Source organism: Xyrauchen texanus, chromosome 12, assembly GCF_025860055.1.
Source record: "Xyrauchen texanus isolate HMW12.3.18 chromosome 12, RBS_HiC_50CHRs, whole genome shotgun sequence".
Classification (NCBI taxonomy): domain Eukaryota; kingdom Metazoa; phylum Chordata; class Actinopteri; order Cypriniformes; family Catostomidae; genus Xyrauchen; species Xyrauchen texanus.
The window spans coordinates 45681267-45700236 of NC_068287.1; the positions used below are offsets into that span (position 1 = coordinate 45681267).

General features: G+C 40.5%; 1 protein-coding gene across 1 annotated transcript; it reads right to left on the minus strand.

Moving 5' to 3' along the window:
* Positions 1-477: 477 nt before the first annotated feature.
* Positions 478-16910, minus strand: LOC127653007 (jupiter microtubule associated homolog 1-like). Its single transcript, XM_052139480.1, has 5 exons — positions 16736-16910; positions 11756-11895; positions 8745-8857; positions 4055-4082; positions 478-936 (listed from the first exon to the last, which is right to left on the minus strand). The coding sequence occupies exons 1-5, from the start codon at positions 16789-16791 to the stop codon at positions 827-829; spliced, it is 447 nt and encodes a 148-aa protein (XP_051995440.1). The 5' UTR covers positions 16792-16910; the 3' UTR covers positions 478-826.
* Between the last annotated feature and the right edge of the window lie 2060 nt (positions 16911-18970).

The following is an 18970-nucleotide window of genomic DNA, read 5'->3' on the forward strand; positions in this document are numbered from 1 at the left end:
ACCAATCACAGATGTTCCTGATCACTGGACGAGAATAGTTACAAATGTAATTAGGGAGAATGCTGAGCCAGATTTCTACTACTTTTTTCTTTGCATATGATTTTTAACACACGCTATCATTTATTAGGATTGAGTTACAAAATTCTGGCTTTATATGGTGTTCCGTTCAATTCATAAACAACTCGTCCCATGTCACAACATATGGACTTCTTTAAAGGTCTTTTCATCGGTGTGGTGCCAGCGCCATTGTACAAATTCCCCAATCACAGTAAACCAGGATTAACTTAATCCCAGATTAAAAGGGTCTAATAACAGGGTGTTTACGGAGATTATGGGAGTGGTATTCGTCTGGTCATGTGATCATAACATCGCGGCCCTCATGAGGGGACCCTGTCCATGTGGAGTGTCCTTTAAAATTCACATATTTGCAAAACACACCATAAAAATGACATCCCAAGCAAACCAAACACGGCAAAATTCATATCAATCTTTATTTGTACTTAGAAATTTTGCGCAACGAATCTTATTTTGTTGTTGTCCTTTTTCCTTGTATGATGTTAATCGGGGCAGACGGATGTGAATCTCTCATGTCTGGAATCCTGCAGGAGCGGCTGAAACGGACCTCTTACATAAAGTGCTTCTGTCAACAAACAGGGGGTTTTTTTTGTTCTTTTTGCAATAGAAAAAATGAAATGACAGTGGAGGACAAAAATTTCCATTGCTCACAAGAATAGTGAAGGAAGAGGGAATTCTTAAAAAACAAAACAATAATAATAAAGAGAGAGAAAAGACAGATAGAGCAGAGAAAGTTCAATAAAAGGCCGTTTCAGCCCAGGATCAGACTGGATTTGCCACCGGGAGGGTTCCTCCGGCCAGAGGGGGCGCCAGCGGGCACCGAGGAATGTGCCGTGTCCTCTTTCTGCTCCGGGGCCTCCACTAAAGATACGCAGAGAAGCAACAGTTAGGATAACACTTGAAAGGTCACGTACAGTTCAGCAGTTAACCCTAAAACAGGCGATGTGCACAAGATATACACTCAAGAGACAGTTTCTCGCACAATCGTCTCATCTTTCATCATATAGTTGTGTCTGTTGTGAGCATGTGGGTCACTTCATGACTCGTCAGCCTGACCTAAATCCAACAAGGCCGCCCATGGTGCAGGACATGCTGACTTTGTGACGTTTAATGACATATTAATCTGAATTTTTCTTCAACAATAAAACCGCTAATATTAACTGAGAACACCATCTTAAGATGCGGGAGAAAATGAAGTCATGTTGTTCATGCTGCTATTTAGGACGTTGTGAAGTGTGCGTATCCCCGGAGATCCGTTGCCAGATTAAGGGAAGAAAAAGGGTTAATCCACAATGTTACACACACACACATTTATTACACTTACACACGTCACACACGCAAATTCTCCCAGTTTCATTACACACAGTGCTGGTAATATCGGATTACATGTAATCTTTGTTAAGTAATCAGATTACAAAAACCAAGTACTTCTAATCGGATTGAATTTTTTAATATTTGTAATCGGACTACAGTTACTTTATGGATTACAAGATTACATATTTAAAAGGCAACAGCAGTAAATTAATTTATTGATCATCTTAATCATTCACAATCTTTTGAATATTCGCTCTGAATTAGCAAAACCACTGAAACATTTTATGATCAATTAATGTTTCTGTTGCTTTATGCACTTAAAATGAACTTGATGTCTCCGTGTTTTGAGTTCTAAAGTTTTGCTGTTAGATTTAATGTTTATTTTATTCGTGTAATGTTTTACGCACTTTTTAAAGGAGCTCATTTAGTTTATAATAAAGAATCAATAAATTTTCTTTCTTATTGCACTTTTATGTTAAAAACAATAAAAAGGTTTTTCTTCTCAAATGCTTGCGACACCAAATCGAATTACGATGGAAGTAATCCAAAAGTAATCCGATTAGATTACTCAAAACATGTAATCTACAAGATGAATTTACTGATTGATTGCATTTTTTGTCATGGAATTTGTAATCAGTATCTGATATTACTGATATCAGAGTCGGTCGGTCTCGCAGGCAGGCACACAGACAGACAGACAGACAGACAGACACACAGACAGACACACAGAGAGAGAGAGAGAGAGAGACACACACACACACACACACACACACAGAGAGAGAGAGAGAGAGAGAGAGAGAGAGAGAGAGAGACACACACACACACACACACACAGAGATAGAGAGACAGACACACACACAGAGAGAGAGAGAGAGAGAGAGAGAGAGAGAGACACACACACACACACACACACACACACACACACACACACACACACACACACACACACACACACACAGAGATAGAGAGACAGACACACACACAGAGAGAGAGAGAGAGAGAGAGAGAGAGACACACACACACACAAAGCCTTGGACCTCGAGCCGTGAGACACATTGATCTGCGTTCCCACCATCAGGCAAATAGCCCCACAGCGTTGCCCTAAAACTCGCCTTTAACGCCCCGTCCTGGTGCCAATGTCTCACACACCCTGTGTGCCACTGGCCCTAGCACGCACTAGCATGCCCTCATTTGGCCCGATACTGAAAACGTGGCTAAAGAGTGCATCGTTGAGCTGGTCACTTCCTTGGCGCCATCTCCTGGTGTTCATGTGCAACAGTCACCAATCACATGTCTCTCTGCCCAAATATGGATGATTTTTGCACCGATCTGAACGCTATCCGATTGGATTAGCATTCCATGACACAACATCATTTCCGATGATGTCATCTGATCCAGGAAAGCTCACGTGTTTTCAGCCAGACTGCAAGATGCCGGATGCTGTGTGCACATTGTGCTTCATGTTAATTATCTAATGATCTTTGCATCCTATTACATTGTGTGTGGGCTCGTTTGAAAGATAATCACCTCCTCTAAGTAATGAGATGTGATATTTTATGTTCCCTTTAAGTTTCGCGAAGTTATAAGCGAAACGCTGCATATAAGCAACGCCTGTTTAAATGTAACGTGTGTCAAAGACATATAATTAGCCATTACTCGCTATATTTCCGTCTGAGAGTAAAACAAATGAGCTAGTTGTATTCTACTCTTTCAGAGCTTTCCAGCAACATATGACACATGGATATTTGATGAGGTTGATGTTTTTACCGATTTCAATAATATGTCCAGTGCAACATTTTTAATAAAACGAAACACTTCTGATTTGTCTTCAAATGTCAAAGCACTTGTTCAGTTTTGGTCATAATGTCAACATGCATTGAGAAGTTGAGTTTATGAGCTTTCAAACGATACTGATTTTGTGTTGGTCAAGACTGGAGTTGTTAATATTTTGTCTTTTCTTTCCTCTCGTGGGCCCATCAGAGCTTAAAGGGTTAAAGTCGTATAAGATGTTTCCATCATGCATTGCACCAAACATCAATCATTATTCAGTTGTTTGTGCTTTTAAAGGGAGTAGTTTAGGCAGTAACACATGACCAGTGCACCACGTGACAAAGGCAAGTGTTGGAGTGGTGGTGGCGTAGTGGGCTAAAGCACATAACTGGTAATCAGAAGGTTGCTGGTTCAACCCCCACAGCCACCAGCATTGTGTCCTTGAGTAAGACACTTAACTCCAGGTTGCTCCGGGGGGATTGTCCCTGTAATAAGTGCTCTGTAAGTCACTTTGAATAAAAGTATCTGCCAAATGCATAAATGGAAATCAACATGTGACGCTGGATTTCCCCTCATTAATGACCAGGTGATAAATTGAGTCTAAATGTAAAATCTGGTCCTGTAGCAAAACCAGTTGAGAAGCGCCGATCTGAACTAAGAAATCAGTGTTATTCCAGCGGTCCTTCATGAGACGTCCAGACGGATACAGCGGCCAGCAGATGTGGAATATATGTGTCCGTCTGTCCCGCTCGTTAAAAGGACACGTAGGGAATATTCCAGAACTAATGCACAACTTCACCGCCCATTTATTAGAGATGTGCATTACAGTTCACACGCAGCACTGGATGATTGAGGAAGAGGTGAAATACTATTTCAGAAGTCACATTATGCTCACCAGTGTTGTCTTGTGGTTCATGTTCCTCCTGCAAAACAAGAGATTTAAGATCAGACATCTTCATGAGAAACATTGACAGTCTTTGAGAATCTTCAGTCGACTTCATGGCAACTTTCACATGCATTTCACTTCTACAATGTGAATCAAGACTTCTTAATGAGTTTAATATCGGTCTTTTAATAGTTTTCACAGCATAAATATCTAAAAAGCAACACTGCATAAGATATTTCGACTTTCAGGTAATATATCTTATTATAATTGTATTATTGTTACTTTAAGTGTCGTCCCAAGTCACAAGTAAAAAATAAGTGTGTAAATAATCTCAGAAATAAGCCGAAATCTCTGTGATACGACCAGGTAAATATGGACATTTATCTTGTTTTAAGGGTAAAGATATTTTTACTGGAAAACAAGACCAAAATACTTGTTAAAAATGGTTTATTTTAATTTTTGCAGCGTTCGTGACATATCTGAATGTAATGATATTAAAGAAAAAATATTTCTTTATTTTTAACAATTATTCTTTTATTTATTTTCCATTTCAAATACCTAAAAATCCTTATTTAAGGGTAAACGAGTGGAAAATTAAGTGAAAAACAATTTTCAGAAAATAAGCTTAAATATATCTATAGTATGGCCTTTTAAATATGACAATTTAGCTTCAAGGAAATTTATATTGTCAATTGAGTTTAGATATTTTTTACTAAAACATATTTATATTTATTTATATATATAAATATAACACACACACACACACACACACACACACACACACACACACACACACACACACACACACACACACACACACACACACACACACACACACACACACACACACACACACACACACACACATTTTTTTTTTTGCAGTGTTTAATGTGACATTTCTGAATGAAATAATATTAAAGACTAAAAATGACTACTTAATTAATAATGTCATTTATTTTACAGAACAAATATACAAACACACTAAAAAGCAACACTTACATATTAAGACTTGTTTTCAGATCTTGGAAGTAGGTGTATTTTTCCAAGTGTAAATAAATTAAATAAGCCTAAATATCTATGGCAAGACAATTTAAAAATATTAAATTCAACTCAATAGTTAAAAGATCCTGTTTTAAGGGGTTTTAGATATTTTGACAGGAAAAAAAAATAGATATACTTGTTAAAGTGTGATTTTATCGGATTTATTTGCTGTATGTGACATTTCTGAATGAAACTATATTGAAGAGAAATAATAATGACTTTTATTGCATCGTGTAAAATGGGCAGTAATATTATAATAATAACAATAATAATAATAATAATATTTCCACACAGCCTTCTTTACATTAGAAAAGTTCTTCCTGCATATTAAGCTGGGATAGAAAAAGCATTTTACCAAAATAAATAAAATCGCGCAATTCCTCTTTATGCACTTATATTAATATTTACAGGAGTCTGGACAAAGGCGATCATCTTATACAGAAGATAAAAGCATAAGAACGTCCTCTGAAGGACAATAAATGGCATCTGCGCATGAGAACAGCTGCAGCTGTTAGTTCTCCACACCCAGCAGCGTTACGCACATATACAGTAACCCCCCTGAGCTTCCTGTACATCGCGCACTACTGCACAACACTAAACACTATCGTCACATTCACCCCCTAGTGGCAGTCGTGAAGAAGTGTCATTTTCCTCGCAATGGATTTTATTAATTGGAGAAGCTACAAGAGGTTTAGTTCAGAATGACATTACTGCATTAATATTCACTCAGTAATGATGATAAATAATAAATACTGTTTTTATAGTTAGTATTATGATAATTAACAGCAACAACCTTAATACAGCAAATATGAATGAGAAATTCATAGATGCGATTTTAAATATGAGCTGATATAAATGACACGTGCACAGATTTAAATCACTAGGGACGCACCGATGCATCGGCAAAATATCAGTATCGGCCGATATTCGCCTTGTTGACTGACATCAGCCTGTCGGTAAATATGATGTCATTCACCAATGTTTATCCGTTTATATGTCTTGGTTATTTGCGGTCGACTTGGACAACATCTGCCTACACAGCTGCAGTCTGGGAGAAGATCCAACAGGTGGTACTATAATACCACCCACAGCCACTGGCTAAACTGGCATGACGTAAGAGGGCAACGGATGCAGTGCGCACGTGTGCTTTGTTTTCAAATAAGTGCAAGAAAATGTCGGTGGTGTGGGAGTATTTTACTGTCAGTTCTGTGATTTGGTGAAACATTCTGTTGTATAGCGGGTGTATGGCGGACTAAACAGGCTCTTGAAAGTTATTTTCACAAATAACTAGTTATTTGAAAGAAGATTGTATTACATGTTGTTTCATAAATTTGCATAATTGAATTTGTTCTCATTCAAAGATAGTGTGATGCATGGCTGACTTAAAAATTATTTTATTTTTTTTAAATAAATAAATAAATAATAGTTAGGCATCGACCAAATTGTTATTTTAAACATCGGTATCGGCCCAGAATTTCACAATCGGTGCAACATTTTAATAATATTTTTATATTATATTCAAATAAATTTAGCTGGTAATGTGAAGGACAAATAAACAAGTCGTTGGTCTATACTCAATCTTACGTTACCTTTGCCGCTCGTTTTCAGCTACTTCACAACAATGTGCTAGCTTATTAGCTTCATGAGTGCGGTTTAGCTATAAAACACAGCCTACCGCCTATTTTATCGCGGCGCCATTTTGTGTATCACAGCAGCTCATTTTTGCTCATCCCGGCCCATTCGGCACGTTTCGCGGCCAACACACCGGCACACTCGGTTCTCCCGAAGGTCAGTCATATATATAGTAATTCAGAAAAAATTGACTATAATATTTTGTCTCCTCTTTTTTTCCCCTGACAGAAATAAAGAGATTAAATCGTCGACAAACAAATATCGATACACGATAAATGTTTATACCTTTAAAATGTTGCCATATTTGGTTCAAATCTGGTCTGTTGCTGTTTGACACGTTTTTCATTTTGCACATTTCCAACCAAAATGTCATTTTCATCGACAAAAATGATATGCAGCGTTTCACCCTTTGTGACTGTGGAGCGGAGGGGGGCGGGGCCGGGTCGGATAAATGCGGCCGGTGACGATTGTTTGAGAGAGAGAGAATTACGGGCATGTCCGCATGTTTGTTTGTTTATGTTGTGTTTTAAGTTTCTTATTAAATTATTATTTATGTTGACAAGCCGGTTCTCGCCTCCTCCTTGCCCATCCTTTAACTGTTTTACATTGTTGCAGAAAGCCGGGAGGGAGGAGGGATGCCCGTCGCAGAGTCCTCGACACTGCCGTCCACCCTGGGGAGCGCCGCTGCCATCTGCCGGGTGATGGAGTAGCCCGACCGCCCGGATGCGGGGAACGGCCGTCGTCCGCGGGGCAAGTGGGGACGGGATACCCCGACTGCCTGGAGCGAGGGAGCCGCTGCCGGGGGCGGAGGAGTGCCCTGCCTTCCCCAGAGACGCGGAGGGGAGGAGGGAAGAAACTCTCCGACCGCCCGGAGCGGTAGAGCCGCTGCCAGGGGCGGAGGAGTGTCCCCATTTGCCGCCAGAAAAGCGGAGGCGCGTTCTGCCTGCTGGGGGTCGAAGGTTTGACTCCGGTTCGCCCGGGGTTGGAGTGGCTGTCGTCCGCCTGGGTGTGGAGAGTGTTCGAGGACCACGCGACGGTACATCAGAGAACCGGTGAGTGAGCTTTTTCTCTCTCTCCTCTCTCTCTCCCTTTCGCACCGTGTTGGCCTTTTCCCTAGTCTATTTTGTTGTTGTTTTTCCCCTCGCCCTGGGAGGAGACAGGAGGAAGGCGGGGATGACCACGCGGGACGCGAGATACACCCCGCCCCAGGGATAGGGGGGGGTGTACGTCATGCCGGTGGCACCCCGGCATGACGCCGGGAGGAATGTGGAGCGGAGGGGGGCGGGGCCGGAATATCGCGCGCCCGGTCCCCAATCGGCCTGATGAGGCGCGCGAGGGATAAAGGCGGCCGGTGACGATTGTTCGAGAGAGAGAGAATTACGGGCATGTCCGCATGTTTGTTTGTTTATGTTGTGTTTTAAGTTTCTTATTAAATTATTATTTATGTTGACAAGCCGGTTCTCGCCTCCTCCTTGCCCATCCTTTAACTGTTTTACAGTGACCAACTGGACTTTTCCAGGTGTTTGTGACTTCTTTTGATTCAGACAGATTCGTGAAGGAATCTTTCAGGCCAATTTGGTGAATCAATTAATTGAAAATAATTTATGCAAAAAACAGGATCTGCTTGCAAATCAGACATCATTATGGATAGCAAGTTATTATGACTATAATAAAGCATTAGCATAAACTTCCTTCAAATGTCTCTGGTTTAATAGCAAAGACATTTGAAGTAATCTATCGCCCCCTTGAGTACTGGAGTTCTTACAGTATGGACATCGCAATGATCACGCATTCGCGGTTTATTCGTAGCTAATTTTTTATATATTTTGTCGTTTTTTTTAACCCAAGTTGACTTCTGAACACTTAAAGCAATTCATCCCTTTCACATCCTTTCATAAGTGTACTTCAAGTTGCTTTTTGTCTCCAAAATGACCAATAATAAACTTTAAGCAATCCAATTTATTCCAAGTTGAGAGGACCTATATTCAGAACAGACTTGTGAACCTTGCGATTTATTGGAACTCACCACATTGTTGGCCTGTTGCTCGCCGGGAGTGCCATCATCGTAAAAGATGGCCGGCTGGCACCGCCTCAGAGGGGCCGACGGCTCTCCACACAGAACGCCAGTAGCTTCTCCACCTGCAATGACATCACGACACTCAGATCAAGTTACAGGAGCCCACAGAGGACATTAAACAAATTCAAGAAAATTATAATAAAGCATGGCCACTGTGGGCTTCCATATGTTTGAAAATTCTGCTAAACATCTACTTTAAGTTCCTCTGAAGAAGAATGTCACACAACATGGAGACTATATGTCATGAAGAGGAGTTAAATCACAAGAATATCCCGTCTCAGGACTTTGCTTCAATATATCCACGTAATGTTCCTTCCTCATGATGTCATCTATTTTGTGAAGTGCACCAGTCCCTCCTGCAGCAAAGCACCCCCACAACATGATGCTGCCACTCCCATGCTTCACGGTTGGGATGGTGTTCTTCAGCTTGCAAGCCTCACCCTTTTTCCTCCAAACATAACGATGGTCATTAACGGCTGAAAAGTTCAATATATGTTTCATCAGACCAGAGGACATTTCTCCAAAAAGATCTTTGTCCCCATGTGCACTTGCACACTGTAGTCTGGCTTTTTTATGGTGGTTTTGGAGCAGTGGCTTCTTCCTTGCTGAGCAGATTTCAGGTTATGTTGATATAGGACTCATTTTGCTGTGGATCTAGATACTCGTCTACCTGTTTCCTCCAGCATCTTCACAAGCACCTTTGCTGTTGTTCTGGGATTGATTTGCACTTTTCACACAAACTACGTTCATCTATAGGAGACAAAATGCGTCTCCTTCCTGAGCGGTGTGATGGCTGTGTGGTCACATGGTGCTTATACTTGTGTACTATTGTTCGTACAGATGAATGTGGCGCCTTCAGTGTTTGGAAATTGCTCCCAAGGATGAACCAGATTTGTGGAGGTCCACAGTTTTTTCTGATTTCTTTTAATTTTCCCATGATGTCAAGCAAAGAGACACTGAGTTTGAAGGTAGGCCTTAAAATACATCCTCAGGTACACCTCCAGTTCAGTGCACCTCCTATCAGAAGCTAATTGGCTAAAGGCTTGACATCATTGTATGGAATTTTCCAAGCTGCTTAAAGGCACAGTTAACTTAGTGTATGTAAACTTCTGACCCACTGGAATTGTGATATAATCAATTAAAAGTGAAACAATCGGTCTGTAAACAATTTTTGGATATATTACTTGTGTCATGCATAAAGTAGATGTCCTAAACGACTCGCCAAAACTATAGTTTGCTAATATAAAATCTGTGGAGTGGTTAAAAAATTTGTTTTATGACTTCAACCTTATCATCGATTAACAACCTCTGAGCTCAAGGTAGGTCTGTCTATATATCTAGAAGTTATGGTTAAACTCAAATTACGGCATTTTTACTTCCAGAACCCGACTGTTCTCTATTATTGTGGAATAATCCATTTCAGATTGACTCGGCCCTAAATGTAAAAAAAAAAAAATACATTGATTGGTAATTTTTACATGATGTCAAGTGGGCGGTTCTTTGTCAGAATAAGCTGCTAAGTGGACCAGACATTATTTTGCTAGTCAAAAAACTGGCTATGCCAGACTGTCTATTTGCACAAACAAAACAAACACTTCATGCTAGCAGCAGGACTCAACAACACCAACATTGCAAAAACAGTCCGTCATTTTAAATGGAAGAACATTGTAAAAATACTACAGTAAAAAAAAAAAAAAATGGTGACTGGTTAACAGGTAGTTGCAATAACGAAGTAAAAAAAATATAATAAATTAACAAGGCAATACATTTAATGGTAAAATATTAGGACTCAACACCAACACTACGTTTAATTTTGTCAATTTAATGGTAAAAGAATGTAAAAACGTAACAGTAAGAAAACGTCGATTGCTTAACGGGTAGTTACCATAACAAACTGTCAAAGTTATTATAATTTCAACATGACGATAAACGTCATTTTACGTTAAACTGTTTTGTTAGATTTAATTTTTCAGATTTTGTCCTATAATTAAGTGCAAATGTAGGTCCTCTTTAACAAGAGAATACATGTACAGTAAACTATCGTTAAAAACGCATTTAATGAGAATAGTTGTTGGTGTTTTCTTCTTCTTATTATTATTATTATTAATATCAGTAATGTACATTGGGGAGTTCTTGGTTACATTTTATGCAGTTTAGTTAATGTTTATTGCATCTATTGTCTAGTGACACATGTTACCCTAAAGGTGTTTTGTGTTACTCTACACGAGTATTAATTATTACTCTTGGAAGGGCGACTCCTGATTAACTTTGTCATCATGTGGCCTGATGTTTGACCTCTGAGCGACTATCTGTATATGTGCAGAGCTAATCGCATGACTACTGCAACCCAAACCAGCTGCACTCAAACACTCAATTATCTACACTCTGCAATTACAAACAAACAGCATTGTTCTATTACAAGAGATTCTCTGTCAAAAACAACACTAACAACTCAGAAGCTCAGTCCTACTATCTTCAAACTACATTGCTGTCTACATAGTGAGCTACTTTCAAAGGCAGAAAGAAGTTTGCCCGAAATAAGGCATCTTAGAAGGTAGCGTAATGTTTCAGAAATGCTATCTAGGTAGGCAGCTCACTAGTGCATGCATGCATGAGTGGTCTGGTTCTTCATTATGATGTCATAGGGTGTCATGCATTATTTTATGACTTTCACAACACAGAGAATGAGTCACTTCCTGAAGCACTGGACAGTCAGAAATGACATTATGCAAATAAAATGCTGACACACTGGAGTTGTGGTCATCTGAAAGCAGTCGGCTAACACTGGATACATTTTACTAGCTAAATTCACAGCATGCTACATCCACAACTTCTAAACTCCCAAGATTTCTGAATGCATACATTACGTTTGTAAGAGGAAGACAGGAATTGAAGGTGAACTATCCCGTTAATTTCAGGTACTGGAGCAGAAACAGAACTGAAACCAGCTGTAGGTGTACCTGGTGGGTTGTTCCTCCGGTGCGCGTGGGGGTCGTCAGGTTCAGCAAAGATACTGGAGGCCATCTTGTTTTTGCGCACTGGTTTCTCCTCGTCTGTACCGAAGGAAATGTTAGAGGCTCCACCAGGGGGACGCAACACCCTACGAGACATCCATCAACAGAATAGCACTCAGTATCAACGGTCAACTCAAAAACAACACACACTTTAAGGCACTCGAGCACAACAGTGACCGCCCACATTATCATTTTAATGTACTACTCCCATGAAAGATCCCATGAAACATTGCAAATGGCAAATTAATTCAGATACGTTATTTTCTGCTATCCCAGCACACGCACGGACTGTGCTGATGGCGGATTTTGCTTCACAGTTTGGTTAGCTCAGCGAATATTGATGCTGACTATCACACCTGGAGTCACAACTCCAGCCAGGTCTCCTAAGCAACCAAATTGGACCGGTTACTAGGGAGGGTAGAGTCACATGGGGTAACCTCCTCGTGGTCGCTATAATGTGGTTCTCGCGCTCGGTGGGGCGTGTGGCGAGTTGTGCGTGGATGCCGCGGAGAATAGCGTGAAGCCTCCACATGCGCTACGACTCCACGGTAACGCGCTCAAACAAGACACGTGATAAAATGCGCGGATTGGCGATCTCAGACATGGAGGCAACTGAGATTCACCCTCCACCACTCGGATTGAGGCAAGTCACTACGCCACCACGAGGACTTTGGGAATTGGGCATGCCACATTCAAAAATAATAATAAAAGTCCTGCTGATGTGTACTTGCCAATATTGCAGATAATACCTGAAAATATATTTAACTAGTCTTACTACAATAAATACATTTTCATATTATTAATAATAATAATAATAATATTTTATTAATATTATAATTAAAAACAAATTGCAATGAATTTCAGAAAAATATTATTTTATATATTTTAGGTTATAAGACATGATGCACAAAAATGCATTACAAATGTAATTCACAAAAAACAATTCCTTGAATACATATTTTCAATGATGAACAGATTTGACATCAATTACGGAGTTCAAAGTCAGATATTTGTTTCTGGGGATTAAAATAAAACAAATAAAATAAATAAAAGCATGAGTTTAAGAATTATTTCTTAAATACGCAGTGAAACCATTTTTCTCCCAATGTTGAAATGCCCAATTCCCACTACTTAGTAGGTCCTTGTGGTGGCGCGGTCACTCACCTCAATCCGGGTGGTGGAGGACAAGTCTCAGTTGCTCCGCTTCTGAGACCGTCAATCCGCGCATCTTATCACGTGACTCGTTGTGCATGACACCGCGGAGACTCGCAGCATGTGGAGACTCATGCTACTCTCCACGATCCACACACAACTCACCACACGCCCCATTGAGAACCACTAATCACCCCCACGAGGAGGTTACCCCATGTGACTCTACCCTCCCTAGCAACCGGCCCAATTTGGTTGCTTAGGACAGGGGTTTTCAAACTTTTTGATGCCAAGGACCCCCAAATATGACAATCACCTTGCGAGGGACGCCCTCCTAAGTTACTATATTTTTGTGTGTATAAAAATCTGAGAAAAATTGATAAATAATTTTTTTTTTAAGTGTGATATTAAAAGGTAATTTAAATGATCATCTTTTGTGGTTATTGTACTAGTGCTAGATAAATTATTAAAATAATATATGCACCGATATACCGGCCACCGTATTTATTATCTGTAGGGATGCACCGCATTTATTGGCCAGTTGACCAATTTAAAACCATCGATGGAAAGCACTTGTATAAACCGCACAAGCCCTCAAAAGTGAAGCCAAAACGTCTCGATCGCCCCCCGGTGGCTGGTCCTAGTATAGGTCATAAACCCCGCCTCCCCATGTTATTCAACAGGACGTGAGACCAACTAAACAATTAAATTACACTTCACATATCTTTTTCCAAAGATAGAAACGACAGTAAATGACAGAAACTATCACGTTGATGTCATTTCAAGTGTTTGTTTTCAAAATAAGTTTGTTTTTAGTTATTTGATGCTATAAAAACGCTGCTGTGACATCATGATTGACAGCTGTGATTGACAGGTTCTCTGAGCGAAGTAGTCACTGAAGCACCAACTGACTTTTTTTCGGGATCATCGGAGGACTGAGGAGATTGGAGCTTTAAATTTAATATCTAAATTTCTATAATTAATTATTTCACACCGTCATAAGTCAAAAGTGCAGGGGCGTGTGCTTGCGATTGATTCAGCGAGAGTGAGGGCGTGGCCTTGATTTCGCAGCTTTACTTCCTGCTCACTACTGACGCAGGTCTGGTCCCGAAATCGCAACTGCGCAGACTCAAGTCCCAAGATGTCAGCGCCATATCGGGACACTGGCGGCTTCAGTTCTCACCAATGGAAAAGAGTGAAGGGGCGTCGGCCATCTTTTTTTACAGTCTATGGTATAAACCGTCGATGGAAAGCACTTGTATAAACCATTGGCGTTTCATATCGGCGCTTTCGTCCTTATGACCGAACAAGCATCAAAGCGCCGATATGAAAAACGGATGGTTTACTTAATTGATTATGTATATTTATTTAGTTACATTACATTTTTAATAATTTTCTGTGTGTAGTATAAAGAAATACCAACCAAAATTAATCAAATTCAAAAAGAAAAAGCAAAATATCGTTTTTGGACTAGTTTTTTTGTTAAAATATTTATCGTATCGGCCAAAAATGTTCCTTTCAATGCATCCATTATATGGAAAATATTTCGCCTACTTTGTAGTATGTGGACAGCGTATCTTTTTTCTACCTAATAATTGAATACTCTTAAATGTATAAACCTGAAGAAAAACATTTAATATTAAACTGAAACGGCAATCAAGACCCCTACCAACCCCCTTGGGGTCCCCGAACCCCAGTTTGAAAACCCCTGGCTTAGGAGACCGAGATTCGCACTCGTGACTGCGCGACTGGTAGTCAACGTCAATTCCCGCTGAGCTACCCAGACCCCCTACTTGACATGGGTTTTTAAATATTTCCATTTTTTATCACCTTAGATAACCTTATTTGTCAATGACACACTTTGTGTAGCACAAAATTGGTACATATAATGTTTTTAAATGAGTTTCAACAGCTGGAAATATTACTGAACGTAAAAAATGTATTGTAAATTATATAAATTTAATATCTACCGTCACACAAGTCACCAGGGGCACTTTAAGGTACCTCTGGGCCCATGGGCTCGCTGGTCCGCTGACACCCCTACACGGACGCATTCGACGGTTGCGCACAATCACCACGTCAACAGCCACGTCTCCGTTTCAAACGCTCCTCATGCTGGGCCCCATGGGAGTTGTAGGCCCCTGGGCTGCAGCCCCTATACGCCTGTGCATTAATGCGCCCCTGCCAGACACACCCACAGCTGACTAGAGTAGACCTCATCTGCTCTGACCAAAACCGGATCCCAGTGTTAGCTGGTTTTCATTCAGCACATATGTGAATTCATGAAGAAGACACAAGGGTGGGCGAGAGCCCCGGCATCCACAAAGCCCACATTAAAAGCGGTGGACCCGTGACTGATGTGGCTGTGGGAAGTCCAACTCTAAAGCAAAATGCTGCACTGAACCGAACGCCCCCCACGGGATGCGACCAGCTGACACCAGACGGCAGCTGTCAGGGTCGAGCTCGGGCCCATCCAAACGGGCCCCATCCAAACGTGACATTCCGCTCCTTTTGTGAATGAAATCGACGGTGCGGAGCACACATGAGATTATAAAACCAGTGCAGGCTGTGTGGATAGACTGGTAAACCAGATAATACATTAACCAGACTAAACCTCGGGATCAAATCAGGGGATTTATTAGAGACACGTTGGCTCGGGACCCCACCCAAACATGATCCACAGCCACACCGGAGACACATGGCATTAAAAACCCTTCATCCAAGACATCCAAGACCAAGATCCGCCCTCGAAAATATCCTTTTAATCAGACCGAGTGACCAATAAACAGCCCAGATTTGGGTTTGACCTACATTTCATCCCCTCCGATTGTGGGAAACCCCAGACACATGCGATATAAAAAGGGTAAATCTGACAATTTACTTCATTTAATTGGGATCTGCGAGAGTGACAATATGTTGCATCAATATGCATATCACAGTACTATAATCCTGATTTAAATACAGCCAGATTAAACACAATAAACCAATCCTTTTCTGTTAAGCCACTAATACTTTAAAACAAAAGCCAAGCAACATATTTTACCATGCAAATGACTTCATCTGCATGCATTCCTCCCCAAAAGTAGAGATTGAGTGACAAAGCTTTGTCCAGACATCCAAACTGTCAAATGCATTTGGTTGGTTGGATAAAATTCAATGCAACTGCTCCAAACCTTGAATCAGACACCTTTTAAGGACAATGGAGCATGTATTTTTTGGGCAGGAGCCTGTGGATAGACACTGAATGGTCATGTGACTTCTATTAAACGGCAAAATCCCAAAACAAGCAAGCATGCATTCATCAGATCATAAAAGAAGACAATGCATGACATGCAAGCACAAACTTGACAGCAGATCTTTGTGAGAGGCCAGTTGGGATGGTCCAGTCAATTCTTATATGGCACCACAAACATCAAACAGCACCAGACATCTGCTCATATACATGCCAAATCTGTATTTAATGTGTCTGGACTGGATCTCAGACCAGAATATGGGTGGGTGGGTGGCTCTTCATACCTATGAGGAAGAGGATGGTGATGATGGTGGTGGTGGACAGTCTGGATGAATTCAATCTAAATCGGGACATTTTATCAATCCAAAGTCCATTAAATCCATATGTTGGGGCATGCATGCATCATTTGGATCCATGCATTGGATGTAGAATCCACCAGGCCATCTTCTTTACTACCATCATCATCATCATCATCAACATCTCCTCCAGCTTGCTTTTCTTTTGTTCGCGTGATGAACCCGACAAACCCGGTTAAATTGCTTTACCTGGAGCTGTTTTTGGCACCGGGCTCCATGCCTTGGAAAGTGGTCGTCGTGGTCATTTTGGCGGGGGTGTTGTGCTCGCTAAAGCGCGTTAAAAAACCTTCAGCTGCGCTAAATTCGTGTAAATCCTTTATCCCGCATGGACTCCGCCCGGACCAGCTGAAACCCGAGCGCGAGCCGCGGCCCTTTAGGCAAGCCCGTGAAACCCCGCCCACTGGAGCGAGGCGCGACGTGATTGGACAGATGAGGGTGGTCCGTGGCGTTTGATTGGAGCATTGATTGTCAATCAGTCAATAGACTTGATGGCCCTATTCTTGAGTGTTCTTGTGATATGGTTTACAGCATATTCATCAGTGTTCGGTGTGATTCATTACTAATTAATTCATTACTGTAATTAAATTACTTTTTCATTGAAAAAATTAAAGTAAGGGATTAGTCTTAATTCGCAGTAATTTAATTACAGTAATGTAATTGTGTTAAATACTGTATAGGCTATAGAACAATTCTATTAAAATCGTAATTTAACGTCTAACGTTAAAAATATATGTTTTCTAATTTAACGCCGCCCCCCTTAAATCCTTTGGCCAGTTCATGAATAATTAATTCGATTTATTTTAAAGAATTAAAGGAACAGTTTCATGTCTATCCTTGTATTGTTCATCTGGACGAGGTTGATCAGGGTTTTAGAAAGTAATTAGTTATTATTAATGCAATTACTTTTCAGACAGAGTAATTAGTACAGTAATCTAATTACAGATGTAATTAGTAGCTAGTAATTAGTTACTTATTTAGAGTAACTTACCCAGCACTGTCAAGTAAAACATGTTTGCTTTTGTGATTCGGAAATTATAAGTGACTTTTATAGTACACCCATTCGTTTAAACCGGAGACGTAATTTTGAAATGAGACATTTAATTAGAGAAATTTAGACAATATTCAGATCCTATTTTATTATCATTTAAAACTGCTGCTAGAATTTTAAATCTAAATATTTTATGTGTAATATCTGGGGATCAGTACATCACAATCGACAGCATTTGTGGCATAATGTTGATTAAATTATTTTTATTAATTCTTCCTTGATATAAAAAGAAAAAATAAAAAATCGAGGTTACAGAGCAGCACTTACAATGGAAGTCAATGGGGCTGATTTTTGCAGGGTTTTAAGGCGGGTGTGTGAAGCTTGTAATTGTATCAAAGCATTTACATTTTTTTGTTACAACATGTGTTTTATTTGAGCTGTAAAGTTGTTTAAGGGCTTACATCATGGCAACACATTTATATATATACACTCACCTAAAGGATTATTAGGAACACCTGTTCAATTTCTCATTAATGCAATTATCTAATCAACCAATCACATGGCAGTTGCTTCAATGCATTTAGGGGTGTGGTCCTGGTCAAGACAATCTCCTGAACTCCAAACTGAATGTCAGAATGGGAAAGAAAGGTGATTTAAACAATTTTGAGCGTGGCATGGTTGTTGGTGCCAGACGGGCCGGTCTGAGTATTTCACAATCTGCTCAGTTACTGGGATTTTCACGCACAACCATTTCTAGGGTTTACAAAGAATGGTGTGAAAAGGGAAAAACATCCAGTATGCGGCAGTCCTGTGGGCGTAAAATGCCTTGTTGATGCTAGAGGTCAGAGGAGAATGGGCCGACTGATTCAAGCTGATAGAAGAGCAACTTTGACTGAAATAACCACTCGTTACAACCGAGGTATGCAGCAAAGCATTTGTGAAGCCACAACACGCACAACCTTGAGGCGGATGGGCTACAACAGCAGAAGACCCCACCGGGTACCACTCATCTCCACTACAAATAGGAAAAAGAGGCTACAATTTGCAAAAGCTCACCAAAATTGGACAGTTGAAGACTGGAAAAATGTTGCCTGGTTTGATGAGTCTCGATTTCTGTTGAGACATTCAGATGGTAGAGTCAGAATTTGGCGTAAACAGAATGAGAACATGGATCCATCATGCCTTGTTACCACTGTGCAGGCTGGTGGTGGTGGTGTAATGGTGTGGGGGATGTTTTCTTGGCACACTTTAGGCCCCTTAGTGCCAATTGGGCATCGTTTAAATGCCACGGCCTACCTGAGCATTGTTTCTGACCATGTCCATCCCTTTATGGCCACCATGTACCCATCCTCTGATGGCTACTTCCAGCAGGATAATGCACCATGTCACAAAGCTCGAATCATTTCAAATTGGTTTCTTGAACATGACAATGAGTT